General features: G+C 40.3%; 1 protein-coding gene across 8 annotated transcripts in view; it reads left to right on the forward strand.

Annotated features, from left to right (window-relative positions):
* The window catches only part of gria3a (glutamate receptor, ionotropic, AMPA 3a), a 78320-nt gene that overhangs the window by 8272 nt on the left and 51962 nt on the right, over positions 1-18086 (forward strand). For all 8 annotated transcript variants that reach the window (XR_010095146.2, XM_063488097.1, XM_063488092.1 and 5 more), the window contains one exon: positions 8924-9163. Coding sequence is in view for 7 of the 8 variants with exons in the window: in XM_063488097.1 (XP_063344167.1) it covers positions 8924-9163 (240 nt within the window). In the remaining variant the exon portion in view is untranslated. The remainder of the gene's footprint in view (positions 1-8923; positions 9164-18086) is intronic.

The following is an 18086-nucleotide window of genomic DNA, read 5'->3' on the forward strand; positions in this document are numbered from 1 at the left end:
CAAAGATGCCAGCGGGGCAGTGAATAATTTAGAGAAGCTGCTTTCATGAATTTGTTTAGTTGTATGAGCGTTCAGTCTTGAAGGTAAAGAGGGAAAAAAAATCATATCTTTGCTCCAGTGTTTCTGTGTTTTTTAAACAAGAAAGAATTCGCGGCCCATTTCTTTTCTATTTATATTTGATAGATGAGCCTATTCTCAGTGCTTTCTATTGTGAAACATTTTTCACCTGATATTTTACAATACATTAGTTAGAGCTTGTAAATTGTGCATTTATAACTTCTTCACTCTACTTTTTTAAAACTGAGTATATTGCATTACTCTGTCTATTATAACTGTGGTCTTTGGTGTTTTTGTAGCATGTGCAAAGGATGCGGAGGTGAAATACATTCAAGTATGTTCATCCACATAATACTCCAGTAGCCACAATCCGTGTGTGTTTATTGCTGCTGCAAATTTCTTTCTGTCATGGTTTAGCATGTGGGCAATCTCCAGTTTTATTTCTCAGATTAGAGCTAATCCAACGAGTGTTGCCTGGCTCTTTGTGTATAATGAATACCTGCAGGGGGCTAGCCCACTGGAAGAAAATGTGTGCCTTTATAAAGCTGTAATCTGTAGAGAAGAGGGAATTCCAGCCAACATTCAACAACACTGCCGGAGGAGAAACACCTACCTACTCAGCCTTCAGTCTCTATCATGCCCTGTGCTTTCTCTGTGGTTGGTCAGCTGAGACAAATTGTGCAACAATGCAGACTGTAATGTGGATAAAAATATGATAAGCTTAAATGTCATAACATGGGAATCATTTAAAATGTGCACGCTGTGAATTCAGCCCGATTTTTTTCATTATCAAACATTTACAATGATGTTTGGGTTTTTTTTTTTTTGGTCAAAGTAAACTAGCAGGTCTACACAGGTTAAGCAGTAAGAGTGCAGTTTATTTCAGATCAGATTAAATCCTGCAAAGAGAGTTGTTATTAGAAAATATAACAAGGACAATGTTTGAATTATTTTTTAATACACTTACTGCAAAAAAGTTGTTTTTAAGCATGTGGAGAGCCTAAATTGCTGCCAATAACTGACATGCTAATGGCCCTGTGAGACCGTTGAGCTAAATGCTAACACCAGCATGCTACATACCCACAGTGACAATGTGGAAATGGAGTAGGTGAAATGTTTTCCACAGTCAGTGATCATCTAGTAACCAGTGAGTGCTTGCTTTAGGTTTTCGGCAGGTGCTGTGAAATCGACTGCTAAAGCCCCAATCGCAGAGGCCTAGAGATCAGTCAGTGACCCCTCGCAACCACTAATCGAGAGAGAAAATAGAGTATTCGTCAGACAGTTAGAGAGTGGTTGCTGGCAGCTGTTAAGATAAAATTGATAACAAAGACATATACCTGTAGTTTGCATAGATAAGAGGTAAAGATAAACCTTTATTAATCCCACACGTGGGAAATTTGTTGTGTCACAGCAGAAAGTGGACAGTGCAAAGTTACAGGAGCAAAAATTAAGAAAAAAAAATGGAATAGGATAAGATAAAAAAGAATAACATACTATATACAACAGAATAAAATACTAAATTACACTTAGTGTTATTGCACATGTGCAGATGTGTGTGTTTGGTCAGCTACGAAGTCTTTGTTGTGGAGTCTGACTGCAGTAGGAAGGAAAGACCTGCGGAATCTCTCCGTCCCACATTGTAGGTGCCGCAGCCTGCCACTGAAGGAGATGTTCAGTGCTGTCAGAGTCTCCTGCATGGGGTGGGAGATGTTGTCCAACAGGGATGACAGCTTAGCCACTATTCTCCTGTCACTCACCACCTCTACTGGGTCCACAGCATCGAAGATATCAAAGACCTGGACTTGTCTGCAAACATTTGCAAACGACTCGCCAAATGGTAGCGCAACTGTGAAAAGTGCAATGCAGCCTAAAAATGGGAACGCTGTCGCTTGCAATAGTACAAGGTGCTGATTTAGTTTAAAGGTGAATGCTCACTGTTTCCAGTTTGTGTCTCAGGCTCAGTTTGTGTTGCAGTTTCACCGCAGCTCGGCGTGTGAATGGGAAGTATTTGTACACAAGTTGGTGTCTACCGTGCAAACCCCGGGTTAACAATCCAAGATAACGACAGTGAATCTTTAAAACTTTTGAACTATACTGTAACTGTTGTGTATTTTAGACTTGTTAAATAAGCCATTCACACAGCACTGACAGGCTCTGTCCATGGACATGCTGCAGCGGTGTTTTTAACCACAAAAAAACGAGTAATGTTTCGCTAGTGATGCATGAATGGCTCAAACTTGCTAAGAAGCAAAACATATGTTTTTCTTGCTTTTCTGACTTGTGTCTATACACACTCAACTCGAGAGTGATGTCACTCTGACGTCCGAGATATCTGGAGCATGGCCTGTGTGCCCAAGGCCTTATCTTTTCATTTTTTAAATTGTAACATTTGCTAATTAGCACTGAGCTAAAGTATAACTGATGCCAATAGATATTTGACCATAAGATAGTGGGGAAATTAACAATGACCAATGGTGATGAAACTTGAGAGGAGGTAGTTTGTAGCAAATTTATCATAATAGATTATTTATTTTTGATACAATAAATAACTCCATGAAATTGAAAATGCCATTATCGGCTTTAATAATGAAATCATGAAGTTTGATTTGCTACTTTATTTTTTTTAGTTCCTCCTATTTATTTACTTTCCATTTCATTCTTCATTTATTTCTTTGCTTGTTTATCTTCTTTAATTTTCCATTTGATTTATGAATATATTCTTTACTTAATGCATTTTTTCTCTACTTATGTTCATCATATCTTTTATAGACACAAAGGAGAAAACACAGTGAAATAAAATAATAAGCGATAAGTCTCAGTTGTAGTGAGATGTTGAGTAAGCCATGACAGTTTGTGAAATGCAGTCCCCTCTCCTTTTCCTGCTTAGAGGAAAAGCCAGAGGACAAGCAAAGCCAATAGGACAGTCTGACTATAACTATAAATGTTTTTCATGACCATCTGTGAGCTACAGGATCAAAGTGCCGGGTGACTAACTTTCAGAAAGACACCATAGGCTGAATTTTTTTAGACACAATTATACTGAATTGACATTAATAGAAATTCTCTTTAATTTTGCTGCCCTACTGTGTTGACAGAAAAGTGTTCTGACACAAACCTGCTGTTATTCAGGTGGAAATGCGATCCTAAAAGTGTAACTGCAAGTCTGTCTGCAACCCTCGCCTTTCACTTTCATACATAAAAGTCAAAACTGGATTGCAGGATTGGGCTTTCTGCTGTGCCCTTCACTATAACCTACATGCTCTAAACTTGCTCAAAAATGCTTGAAGGAGCAAGCTGTCCAAATAAAAAAAGAAAACAAAATCTTTTGATTTGCAGCATCCTGAAAGGTCAAATAACCATAATGGCTTTATAAAGGATAGCGCCACAAATCTAATCAAACACTCCTATTTTGTGCTTTAAAAGCAGACAGCTGTGGTTATGCAGTACGTGCTTACTGTTCTATAAAGGACTTCCAGTTTCTTGTAGCATTTGTGCCTTATGACCTTAAACATCTGTTGTCAGACTTGGCCTTTTATTTGACATGCTTCCACTTATGCTTCCAAACCTAGGCTGCTTTATTCTTTCCACTAGTGCTGAGGAAAACTGAATTGCAGACTTTTCACATCTTTCCGTTGAAGCATCTAAAAATAGAGTTCTTTTTTGAGCCTGTGCACAACAGCACATGAATTGTTAGACATGTTAGACTGGGGTATTAATTGGGAAATAAAATACAGACTGCATTTCACACGGTTGTTGTAATTATAGGATTTTTGACGTCATGTGCTGCAAAAAAATACTGTTGTTGAATGTTTTCAAGTCACCACTCAGATATAAGCGTACTGCAATAAAGCATCTACAGAATATTATAATCACTCTGTATAGATAGTGATTCTACCTCTTCAGCCTCTACTGATAAGTGCATGCTTAGTGGGCTTAAACCACTTTACATTAACAGCTTTTACCGGTAGTTTTGCATCATATACGTCTTCAGATATAAATATTCAAGAAAAATCTGTTTGCATCCTGTCCAGCTAAAACATCCCACAGATGCTGCCAGGATGCACATTACCTAGAATAACAGAAAGACATGCTAGCTGTTTGCTCTTCAGCTTAGCGTCCAGCTTGTTTCCATTAGGAAACAATGCATTCACTGAGTGAATGCTGGTTATATGCATACTGCTAACAAAACAAAGGGAACACTCACAATATAAAACCAAGCTTGTTAAACTTCAGGGATATCAATCTATCCAGTTAGGAAACATAAACCCTTGTGGGTCCATTTTACCTGCTTTGGTGCAAATGAAAGTGACAACAGGTGCACTGGAGAGGCAACAACAAGAGAAACTCCCCGCAGAAGGGAATGGTTTAGTAGGAGGTGGTCACAAACCACTGCACTCCCCTTAACCTGCCTGAGTGATTTTTCCAGTTTTGCTTTTTTTCGGTGTCCTTGTCACTAGTGGTAGCATAAGAGGATACCTGCAGTCGATTCAGATCACACAGGTTGTCCAACTCCTCCAGAAATGCACATCCAAACCTCTGTTACAGAAAGATCTGCTGCATCTCTCAGCGCAGTCTCAAAAACACAAAGAACATACCAGAAGACGGGGCATTGCATGAACAGAACTGGAAGGGCATCGACCCGGCAACATGACGGGTATCTGTTTCCTTGTCCCAGGGAAAACAGGAGGATCACTGCCAGAGCACTACAGCATTACCTCCAGTTGGCTACTGATGTCCATATTTTTGATTAGATTTCCCTAGAAAGCCAGACATCCTTTAGTAGGAACTTTGCTTGCAGCTCATCTGGCATTTTTTCTGAGAACACAAGAACTGGCAGGAACACCACTGGCACCTCATTTTCTTTATAGGTGAAGATTTCTACTTTTCTAACATGTAGGAGGTTCAGCGAGTCTGGAGATGCTGTGGTGAACGTCATGCTGCCCTCAACATTATCCAGCATGACTGGTTGGGTAGTGGTCTTTGGGCGGGCATGTCCTTGGAGGCGTACACAGACCTCCAAGTGCTAGTCGAAAATATCCTAACTGCTGTTAGATACTGTGATAAAATCCTCCGACCGTTTGTCAGACCTTATGCTGGTGCAGTGGACCCTGGGTTCCTCCTGATGGAGGACAGTTTCCGGCTTCATGTGAACAGTGTGTAGACATATTCCTCAGAACAGAATCCAATTGAGATCCTCTGTAATGTTATGTATCAGTATACCAGACACTGACAAATAGTACCACAGGCTGCCCAGAAGCGAACTCCACTCATAATCCAAATTTGAGAAGGGATCCCCTAAGACACCATCGACTGTCTCATCAGGCGTGTGCCCAGATGTTGTCTGGAATGCACACAGACTCAGAGGTCAGCCTGTGATTTTTTTTTTTACTTTGACTTTTGGTGTGATTTTCAATCCAGCTCTCAAAGTAATGATGTTCATGGTTTCAACCCCTTGATGATCTTCTGACATTTCCCGTTACACCACCTGAGTTGGTGAATATGTTCAGTGTTTCTAGTTTCCCTTTGACCCTGTCCTGTACAAGCTGGCACAGCTGCATGTTGTATTTTGTTCACTGGCTTCTTCATTTAGTGAACATGTGACCCTGTGACAGCGCAGAACAGGTATCCCCATGTGGCATAAACCAATGTGATTTCCCTCACGTCCCTGTGTAAAACAATCTGAAGCCCTCCTGCTTTCCTCTGCTCTTGCAGACGCAGCTCTTTGGCAGTGGAAAAATAACTTCCCGCCAGGCAGCAGTAAACACATTAAGAGGTTAATATTGTCACAAAAAATAAAACTGTTGTCCTGACTTTGTTCATATGCAGCACCCAATCCTCTCAAACCTCACAGCTCTGAACAGTGAAGCTCAACTCCTCATCGCAGCACGAGTTATCCACTGTTTATTTCCTCATTCTTACTGTCTTATGCGCATAAAGTTCAATTTCCTTACTGCGTCTGCTGTTCGCTTCTCAGGCGAGGACAGCAGCTCACCTCTATTTCCATTCTGAGATAGAGCTATAAGAATCCAGTTTAAAGGCTCAGATCTGCTGTGCACATACAGGTTCATCCCACCAACAGCAATTTTGATGATGGACTCAGACTAAAAAAAAAGAAACGGAGAAGACATGTGACAGTGTTGGTGCTACTGGAGCTGCTGTGTGTACCTCTTAAGCTTGAAAAGGTGAAGAGAATCAGAGGGTGAGGGCTATAAGAGAGAGAGGCAACAGTGACAGACAGATGTGGGTGTTTGTTAGGTGATGAATAAGATGAGAGTCGACAAAGGGTGAAGAGAGCTGAATTTCTCCAGCTGGATATTAATCATGGATGGAAGGCCTGTGTTAGTATTCTGAACAGAAACGCACAGAGCAGTAAAATAGCTTCACTTCACCACTGTAATAAAGTCAATGATGCGTAACTTCATTTCTGACCATGATCAGGGGAATTTACTGTAGTTGGCTGGTGTTTACAGCTTCATGAGCCCAAATATATGATTTCATTAGTCCTTTGGGAGAACAGACTGTCCGTTTAACCTTGACAATCAAAAGATAATGCAGTCATTTTGCCAATAGGATCGGATGATTTTCGATGAGCTGAGAGGTGTTTATTTATGGCAGTCTGCTATTTTGCATGAATAACACGAGCTGGATGTTGCTGTGAATCTGTAATTTGAGGTGAAGCATGCTGATTTTAAAAGGAATCGATCTTTTCTGACATTTTTTCTGACTTTTTTTTTTGCTTAAATGTTTGAGTGCAGCAGCCCCTTGATTATATAACAGGTGCACTGTGGCCATCCAAGACACACACAGGCTGATCTGATGATAAAATGAGAGAGGGAGAGATGACTGAACCGAATCATCAACTATGTGTGGGTGACGGAATGGCTGTCTTAATGGAAAAGTCAAACGAACAGAAGCAAATGGTGAAAACATCCAGCACATAACACATGAAATCGCAGATCTGTGAAATTATTTTACTCTGACTGCAATCATAAAAACTTAAAATGTGGTCTTTTTTTTATTTGACCAATCATTTCTAGACTTTAACTCCTAGTTTAAACTATATGTAGTTTTTCAACATTCCCTCAAAATCCACTGACACATAAAAGTAACAATGGTAGAAAAGTACACGTGTAAAATTGTTTTATGAAGCTTTTGATTTTACATGCATTTATATTTGCTTCTGCATTTGCTGCATTTCTTGGTGCATTAAGCAGAGCATACAGTCTAAGGTCATGAATCTGTATCGTGTCATGCATGCGCATTCTCGTGTGCCCGACAACGTAAACAGGACTTTTTCATGAGTAAAACACTACTGAAGGATAAAAACGCCTGTTTTCCATCAGTGATTCGTGAGTCATGATGATTTAATGCATGAATTAATGCAATGTGCATCCTGAATCCTGACGAGTGGAATAGGCCACCAGCTGTTTCTTTGCAATAAATTATGCTTAATTTCAGAAGATGCACAAATTACTTTTTATTTATACAATTTGCTAATGAGATTTGCTATTATTTATATTTTGTTATGATTTCAGGAGCCTGTGCCGTGCATGTGTGTAATCAAAGTTTCTTTCAATAAATCAAATGCTTCCCGTCGGTCAAAAACAAGCACTAAACGTGCTCCACTTCCTCATCTAAACCAATCAGATTGTGCGTGCCCACATATAACCATCTTACGTGACCTCTGTTGCAGAGGTTGTTGCTATATATGGTTGTTGGCCTTGTCCACAGGCATATTTTAGATGGGAGCTGGACCTCAAGATATGCATGATGTATTTAAGCATTTGACAGTGAAATCTGACTAGTGGAAGTCTGCTGTGGGGCAGAGCAAGCTGCCCAGTAAGAGCAGATAGGGTGCTCACTGGGAGGGAGGCCTTAAAGAGACAGACAGAGGCTGAATGCAGGGGTTGACAGGGAAATATGCACAGCTGGTTTCCTTTAGATGTCTTGTTTTTGATGCAAATTACTGAACAATATGTATGTGACTTGATTTTCTATTTAAAGAATAACCTCTTTGTTCCTTCATTTTGTACAGAAACTCAAAATGAAATAAGAGAAATTTATACTTTATTGATAATACTCTATTCTGTAACTGTAATGCTAAAATCCAAACATTTCTAGCCTCATTTAATACTTATTAGTGTTTCTGAGCAGCTTCACTGAGCAGGGTTGTGACCTGTGCAGAGCAGAGGGTCAGAAATATCAGAGCAGGTCTGCTGCACTGACCAACATTTCCTTCAGTCATTACTAATATTAGGACGGGTGTCATGCCTCTGATTTAATCCTCCTTGGTGGCACTGAACCAGTTTATTATACACAAATAAAATGAAATACTTAACACCTTGTAAGACTCGGTGTCTGTTTAGTGTTTGTGGCTGCGGCTCATTTCCATAGGCCCACAGATGGCAACAGATAGGCCTTGTTGTAAATCTTTTATACAGCGGCAGCACAGCCCAGCGCTCGAACATTTGGACGCTCATGTGTCAGGATATTTGTCCATTAAAAGCTGTGGCCAGTGCACTGACTTCCCCATTATTTCTAGTTGATTACCCAAGCAGTTGCATTTACAGCAAGGATAAGTGAAGGGCACTGGGCAGCAGAGCATTGCCATAGGGAGCAGGCATCCCGCGTGAGGCCCATTTATTCAGATAGCCGCTGCTTCACTCGCAAGATTAACAGCATAAAGAATTCCCTCTCATCTCAACCTTACATTTAATTTTATTTTTTTTTCTGCACAGGGACTCAGCAGCTTTAACTTTCAGTATGTCACAGCAATTATTGACATCTCTTCTGAAATTAGGAGGAACTTGGCATAAATCTTTGTTTGAGTCCATGACCTGAACCTGTTCTTTGTCCTTTGCACTAGTCTGCTCCCAGTTCTCCCGAGGAGTTTACGCCATCTTCGGCTTCTACGACAGGAAGTCCATGAACACGCTGACCTCCTTCTGCGGGGCACTGCACACCTCCTTCATTACTCCCAGCTTTCCCATCGATGCCGACGTGCAGTTTGTCATCCAGATGAGGCCCAGTTTGCGAGGAGCTGTTCTCAGCCTGCTGGACCATTACAAGTGGGAGAAGTTCGTCTACCTTTACGACACTGACAGAGGTGAGAGCGGCTTTGGCTGGGAAAGCGTGCTTGTGTACACCTTTGCAAATGCCACAAGCTTCAGCAACGTTTAGGAGTAGAACGTCTCACTGCAGGAGAAAGTGGATTAAGTTATTGCCATCCCTGCTCAGGCAAACACGTTATTATACAGGCTATAAGATTTGTCTTTAATATGTAAATCCCTTATCCCCAATCCTCATTCTAAGTGGTTTGATACATTTTAATCTTTGTCAGTAATGATCCCAAATTGCTTCAGTGTGCGGCTGAATCCTGCTCACAGAGGCGCTCAATAGTTTCTTGCTTCCGAGAAATGAGTCATTCACAGGTGCTGCTGATTCTGCTGCAGTACTATGACTGCAGCCGCCCGAGTCTCTAATCCTAGGCACTCGCTGATTATCATTTAGCTCTAATTGGATTATTTAAAGACGGAGCACAACACCCTCCAACTTCTGCATGTGTTTTATGCCCTCTCGCTCCCCTCATGTGGGCCAACTATTTGCAGACTTGGGTCCCCCGAGAGGTAGCATGCAGTCACAATCTGTCTGTACAAACTGGACCATAAACTGATTGCAGACTTGCTGTCACAGTAAAGCTACAGAGCACAGTGTCAAGTCAAACGTATTTTCAAATCATCCGTTGCAAATAAATTAGAAGATGCAGGAGATGCCGTTTTCTGGCTTCAGTGTCTGCTCTTAAATGTGCCAAACTGTTCAAGAGCTGTGCATCCAAGTATTTTTAAACTGACACAGAGAATTTCTAGGACAGGAGTGCACTCCTTTTTCGCTTCCCCCTGCCTCACGTTTATATATTTCCAGCTCAGGTGTCTGATCCACCGCTCGGTGATGAATCTGATCGCAGAAGCTGATGGTTGTCCAATCATCAGCTTCTGCGACGATTGTGGATGAGAAAAAAGTGATTAATGAGTTTGTAACCTCTCCATGGCAAAATCAACCTTCTCAGAAGTGTGTCCCAATGTGGCCCTTAGAGCTCCGCTTGACTTTGTTGGCCTCTTTCACCTGCTGTGCTGAGGCTGATGGGCCACCATCTGTAATACTTTGCTCATTTCCACAGCACCACACAGTGTAAACACTACAGTTTAGGATGGATTTCCACATGCTGCACAGCTTGTGTTTGTTGAGAGACTAGTTAGCCATCCTATTTTGGCTCGAGGTCCCATCCTGCTCTTCCCATCAAGGCTCTGGAGCAATATAGCCACCACTCATCCAAGTGTCACTTTAATCTTCATTATAAGAAGAGGGCCTCTATTTAGGGCCCTAAGAGGGATTGGCAGGGGGCACTCAAGAGATGCTTGTGTGAATAGCTTTGGATGGTTTGTGGGGCAATATGACAGTAATATGCTGCAGAGGCATTTTACAGTGATATGTGTTATGTCTGTCCCTTAACAAGACACAGCCTTTTATTAGAGCAAAAGCAAAGGCATCTTAGGGTCAGCTATAAATGGGGAATGTCTTTTAAATTAGATTTTCCCTACAGCTCAGATCAAGCACTTTATTTAATTACTTTAAGCATAATTGAAGTAAATACAAGACATTTTTTCACACAGTTTCTCCCCACCTGGAATTTTTTGTACTTATTGGACAACCACCATAAATTACGGTGAATATAAGAGTTGTATGGACAAATGTAAGACAGTTGGATGTATGTTGGCAACTATTTTTTTTCTACAAGATCATGTTTTTCTGCCTTTTTGGTTCTTTAAAAAGCGACTGTAGTACTCACCAGCCTCAAATGAATTAGATTTATGCTTCTGGACCCACATGCAGAAATAATATAGCAACATGATGCACGTGGAGTTAGTAGGTTCCACCTTAAAACAGATCAAGCATATCTTGCACACATAGAACTTTATGTCCTTTATGTCCTTGTGAAACTTTTCCATGACTGTTGCAGTGGTTGTAGAGTGGCTTGGATAAAGCTAGTAGCAGACTCTAGGGTAAAGTCCTTGAACCGGCAGGATTTATATGGGGCACACCTTAACAGCCTCAAGTCAAGTTACAAATTGGAGCCATTAAAACAGTGCTGGGATGTTCTATTAGCCTCTCAAAATTGTTGCTCCTGTCTATGGTAAGTGAATATTAATATTATTAATGAATGGTGTAGCCCTGCCCTGTGTATACTTGTCTGACTGTTTAAACATTTCATAATAAAAAAGTCAGCTATTTTTTTGAAAAGAAGTGTATTTGGGGTAAAATTATTAGACTTATATTCTATACGCGTGACCGAATTTTAGATTTTGTTGTGTTCCTTTGTTAATTTGGTCATACAGTCTTTGCTGTCTCTTTTTGTGTAATTTTTAATTTAAAAAAACAGAAAGAAACTTTTCTTACTGGCAACTTTGCTCAACACGGGGTCTTGTATTGTGACTGCCCCACATCCACTCGGCTAGGCTAACTTTGGAGATCTTTGGAGGACAACCCTGCTAATTGTAATGTTCAATCCTGTCTCCATAAACTGCTTGTGTACTATTATAATGAGTTCTTCTATGTTTGGTGAATTATGCTTATAGTTTGGTTGCTAAAGTTGTATTTTATTAAACTTCATGTCAGATTGATAAAGCTTCGCCACCATCAGTGCAGCCTCTGTGCTAGCAAGGAAACTGTAGCTATTTTTAGCTTGATGCTATTGTTAAAATGATGAGCTGTGCAGAGAAAATTCAAGGTTTTCTCACCTGTCAAGAATTGAGTCACTCTTCACGTCTGCATGACCAGTTTCCTGTTGGGACAACTTTGAACAGGCTAAAATAAGAATGCACAAACATTTATCAGTAGCAAATATGTTAAAAAACCTTATTGTGAAACTGGCTGCAGATCCAAGGTGGTGCTGCTTTTGGTTCTTAGTCAGTCAGTTTTCTCTATTTCTAACACAAATTGACATGAGAACTATTTTTGTGTGTCTACTATGCAAAAATACTTCAACAACTGACCTCCATCCTGGTCGCATAATCTCAGATTAGTAATGGGACCAAGCCTGTAGTCATGAAGACACCTTTTGCCTGCGTGTGCAGTTGTTAGCCATTGCTACAGCTTTTCCTTCTAATGCTTACTTTGTTGGTGAATTAAGTGAGTTTTTTTAACCCCCCCCCCAAAAAAAAGTCATTTTGACTGAGCTAATAGATTTAATAATAATTTAAGCATTTCATACCAAAACTAGTCTTTCTTGATCAACTTGATTCTCTAATGCAAAAAGAGCATACATTTGTTAAAAGTAGATTTGTTGTTTTTTTTTTAATCATTGCAGCCCGAGGGCATAACTACTCATCAAAGCTGTATCTGTATGATGGGATTTTAAATGTAACAGAAAATAAAAATGCCCAGGGAAACCACTCACTGTAGCCATTCATAATATATTAAAATTTCAAATTTTGAAAGCTATTAATATCAGATAGGTTCAGCTTCACTTTCATGTTGGAGATGCCTTCCTCTGACAGCAGTGCTGTGCTGATCTAAACTATTTTAACTGACATATGCACAATAAGTCTAAACCATGAGTGGAGTCTCTCTTTATTTATTTATTTTTTTACTGGCGTCTCTTACTGTTTCATGCAACCCACGTCTCCTTCGATGAAGTGATTTCTTCATAAACAGAACTGATACAAAAGGAGAAGTGCAGCAAGCCTCGCAGCACCAGGAGGAGCACAACAAAGCGGAAAACAGACTACACACTTTTATGCACACGAGTCATTACGTACAAGTTTATTTGCTACAGTGCAGCCGCACCTATTTATCCTGGATGCACTGGCTCTGAATTGTCCTCATTAAATAGACTAATGGCTGCTGGCAAGCAAAGACCTTTTGAACTGATGAACATCTGGATGTTACCAACTGGCCGGAGAGAGAAGCTCCTCACCAGGTTTTCTCATGTTTGGCTTATTTACAATAAATTGCATATTTATCATAAAGCGCAATATGTCTTTCATGCCAGTTAAAAAGACTTGCTGGGCGGTGTTTGTCAAAGTTATTACACTTTACAAAATTTGCATAATGTGCTGATGAGCCAAAAATTTATTACTACAAAAAAAATCAGCTATAAAATGTGTTTCTAATAGCTGATTTTAAGTCAGAGGAATCTTTGTTTTGCTGTCTAAATGCCTTAAGCAGCAGTTTTTGTAATAGTCCCAACTGTTTAGCTCTAAGAAGACATTAAATTTTACTAATGTCAACAGAGATACAGTTCAACTTTGATTGTTAAATATAAGATATAGAAAATATTAAAAAAAAAACACATAAACAATACAAATACATAAAAACATATCCAAAGGCAATAATGCATCCCAGAAAGGCTTTCAGAAATAAAGATGGCGATGGGTTATCAATCTGTAAAAGGCTGCACTGATAAATAGTTTAATAACTTAAAAATAACTTTATATCCGACAGCACAATGTATAAAAATAGGGTACGCAATGCCATTAAATTATTCAGAGACTCTTTATATGCAAGGGAGAAGGCCAGAAATTAGGAAAGCCTGCATTAAAAAAAACACTCTGTAGTGGTAACTCTACTGAAAATCACTTTCAAGAATCGGTAAACACAGTTCTTCACTGCATCTAAAAATGTAAGGTAAGAGTCTTCTTCTCATTGGAAAAAGAAAAAATCTATAAGCAACAATTAGAAATGCTTCCGCTCTCTCTGGGCCTGAGGTCATTTAAAATCGACTGAAGCAAAGTAGAAAACTTTTTTTTTGACCAACCAAAATTTGAAATTCTTTTTGGAACTCACGAGCACACGAGGTAATAGAGAAATCACACTGTCCAGCTGTTAGTGCCAGTCCTAAAGCCAGGCTCTGTGATGGTAAAGGGGTGCATTAGTGCACATGGAATGGATAAATTGCACATCCGCGAAGGCACCTAATCCATTTCAGTTAGCTACAGGGTGTAGCTGATCTACTGTATTTTCATTTTTATGTATTCCGCAGCCTGTGATATTGTTTTGGAATCACTGATCCTGAAACAGATATAACCAAATAAGGTACCTCAGAACTGTAATTAAGTACAGTGCTTCAGTAAAGGTACCGGTATGAGATCTGACTGTGCAATCTAATGCTCATTGTTGACTATCATTCTCTTGATTCATGAACTCTACATAATGGAAACTGGATCTTAATTTCTTTATGCGGCCATCAAAATGAAGAAGTAGCATCTAACAACATTAACCGCGGCTCTTCTTGCATTCTCCTGCCGCTGTGACAAATATAGACGGCGGGGACAATTTGCCTTCGATGTGTAATCACACTGCCCTGCTGCTGAATGTCTGCTTGGTTTCTTCTCTGCAAGGAAACATCTGATTAATTGCACACTGCTAAAGAGCTTCACTCAGCAGCCCGGCACACAGGCTCATTAACAAAGAATGGGAGAGCGGGAGAGGATGGCGCCACGCAGCTGTTCCACTCTGTGAACACCTTACTGCAGCTTCACTTTGAGATGGACACATATCAATAGGTGTAGACCCCCCTCCCGCATCTGTGAGTAACCACTGTTTTGCTGCCAGACACTAATATTGGGACTGAAGCAGAGATTCATCAGTCAAGCTCTTCTACTTCAAGAGAGCTTCTTTCCTCCCCCGTTCAAGGACTCTATTAGGCCTCGTAGTGAATGTGAAAGTGAGGCACACATGTGGCAGAATAACATGCTCTTCTGTGAGGCTGTTTGTTTTAGAGGGCGCTGAAAAACAAAGACATGCAGATAAAAAAAGGCTAACACTGTAAGAATCTCCTCTGTCAGATAGGATCTCTGAAATCATGATAGCAATTTATAACATTAATATAACAGATTGTTTAAACTTGAACAGCGCTTTTTTCCTTTTGTTTCGCAGCTTGCTCATAAATGTGGCTTTGCAGAGTGAGTGTCGAAAAAGCTTTAGATTGTGTGGACTCAATTTCCTTTAGATTTACAGCTAAGGCCGGTATTTATCTGGAAAGGCAGTTTGGATGCTGCATGCGTGGTGCATGTGTATGTGTGTGTGTACTGGGCGGTGACCTCATTGGTAAAAACCTCAAAGGGCGTTGTGCATTCACTGGGAAGACACAGCTGAGGCGTTGGCTGTGTCTGAGTGTTTCTGCCTGAACCGAACCTCCTCTGTTTTCAAGCACTCAATCCGCTCTGCCAGACGCCCAAAATGGCACCAATTGATCCTTGCACATCCACGCATGCAGAGGCAGCGCAGCTTGAAAACAACACCGATGGAAATGTAAGCTGTAGACTTTCTGCTCAGTACTGCAGCGTCGACTCTTTTATACCCACAAAAACTGAAGTACGTGAATTATTAATTTGGTGTATTAAACATTTTGGGGAGTTTGCCTGTTTAGGAGGAAAATGTATAAAATGTGTTGCTTTCATTTCTCACCACAGGTGAGTTTGGGGTTTTAGACACTGCCTTATGCAGTGGACATTGTTGCTTTCAACTATAAAGTGAACAGACGGCCTGACAGACTTGCAGTACTCAGACTGTAGCTAACTACTGTAGCTACGGTAACCCTGAGAAAGTCATTACGTAACTAGAAGCCGTTGCATCACTTTAAATCTTTGTTCCTTGCTCGAAAAATGGAGTTGCACTGCTCATTACAAATCACTCTCTGTGAGCATCACTGACAAACCACTCTGCCACGTCTGCCAGGATGTGTCGACAAAGCCGTGACTCTATCAGTCTAGCGGCTACAAACTGCTAAAGTGGCAAGGATGGATACTTGTAAGAGACGTTAGGAAAGGGTTTTTGTTTTACATCCATAGATATATATTTCAGGTACTTGCAGGTAGTGAAAGCAGTGAATTTTCTAGTGTAAGAAGAAAGAGTTCTATACTTTGTGATGTTAATGATGATTAATGATGTGACAATAAAAGTGATTTGATTTGATTTGATTTAATGCAGGAGCTGTCCAAGGTCCTGCTGATGCAAGACCTTGGACAGCTCCTCATCCCCTCTGTAATAAAAGTTCTTCTGTTGTCCATCTCTTTATATTTTATACTGTTTCAGCAGTAAACATGCGAGCAAATTAGAATATCAGCTGTCTACAGATGCCTTTACACAAGCCGGACAAATAAACTCGATTTTTCAGCAGATGTTCTCGTTATATTAAGAAAAACATGCATTAATAATGGTTCTATTTGTTGTATATAGTATGTGGGAAATCTTATAATACATAAAGTATCATATCCCCCTGAAGGTTCTTACCTATCTAATACCTACATCAGATTTATGATGTCATCGTTTTTCTTAGCTACCACCTTTGAATGGCCTAAAATGGCCTGTTTGTACCATTTATGGACCTGTACCACCTTATAAAAGTGTCCTGTTATGTTAATTTCACAACAGATCACAGGACCATGTTCCCATCGATCTTAAGTGAGCATGCACCCAGAGAAGGCGCCGGTGTTTCTAGATGCTGCTTACGCTTGTTTATGAGTTCTAACTTGCTTTTGTTGATGCTGACTTGAGTTTCTGAAGCAAAATAATGACTTCCACTACAGAATTGTGACATTCAGTACAGTGTTTTCTGACTTTGCCCCGACCATATAGATGTTTCTTGGAGTTCTCTGAATATTGTATACTCATATTATGAAATCTCAGAATTCTTTGTAGTTTTACTATGAGGGTGATTTTTTCTCTCAGCTGATTGCCACAAGCCTTTTTAAAAAGCGGTGAAACCTTAAATTCATCTTATAGGCGTCGCCTCTATGAGATGCATTTTTATAGTATCCAGTCATGTTACTAATTTGTTGCCACTTAACCTAATTAGCTGTGGGATATTCCCCCAAAACGGAAACATTGTGTTTGTACTGTTATTTTGTCACAGGGTTGCGCATTTTGTTGTGACAAAGACTGTTTTTTTGAGGGGTAATAACACAAATAGATAAGGTTGGGGTTCAGTAACCCGTGATGAACATGCTTCTAACAGCGGTCTACTGCTTTGTGATGTCACAGTGTGCACTTGCATAACAGGGTGCTGTGAACAACAGTGAAATTTGTCAGGAAATAAAAGTCTAGCACTGCACAAACAAACACCATACATGTAACAAAACTGCCTTTGCTAACTCTGCTCTCACACGTTTGTTTTATAAACCCTTGAAATTTTGTTAGTATGCAACCTGAAGCTCGATCAGTCATATTTACCATATCTGTTACTGATGGCAATACATAATCAGTGCTTACTTCTACTTCTCTGCCTCTTGAATCAGAGCGAAATCAGTACCTTAAAGACCAGGTGTGATTCCACTTATCCTGCTTTCGTTGTCTGTTCACTCCTGCCGGCTCAGGGAGGAAACAGGGTGAGCAGTTCAGAAGCATATTTGGGCAAAAATACCGATTTTTCTTCCCTCCGCAATTCAACATTGTTATCTCAGCTGCTCACAGATGAAGGAATAGCCTCATCTTCAAATGAGTGGGAAAGAAATAAAAGTGTATGGAGCTGTAGCATGAGAGAAGGAACAGAGGAGTCAGCAAAGCCTTTGTGTTTCTCCCGTGTCAGAGGGACAAGCGCTGTCAGAAATGCTGTCAGATGCACCGAACGCTTTTGACTTCATCGAATTTGGAGCCTCCTCCCATCTTTTTCTGTCACATCCAATTTGTCACATGTAATCTGCTCTAACCTTACCACCTTACACGGACAAATAAGAAACCAGGTGACTAATAGAGAGCCCCTCTGCTTTATCGGGCAGCTGCTCTGCTTATTCCTCGATTCTTGTCTCTGTGTCGCTCAAATGCCTTTCGTCTATTTCAGGACACTTGCTTTCAGGATAACGCAAGGCCATTACAACAGTAGTCTTTTTGCATTATGAAAGAGATTGATGTGATGTGCGTTTCCATGTTTGCCCAAGAGAAAACGCCATTTTTATTTTGCCTAAGAGAGAAAAAGACAAGGCTGTTAGTGCAGCTCTCGCTAATGGGCCATCCATTTCTTTGTGCGCGGTTTA

The sequence above is a fragment of the Pelmatolapia mariae genome, linkage group LG10_11 (assembly GCF_036321145.2).
Source record: "Pelmatolapia mariae isolate MD_Pm_ZW linkage group LG10_11, Pm_UMD_F_2, whole genome shotgun sequence".
In the NCBI taxonomy this organism is placed as follows: Eukaryota; Metazoa; Chordata; class Actinopteri; order Cichliformes; family Cichlidae; genus Pelmatolapia; species Pelmatolapia mariae.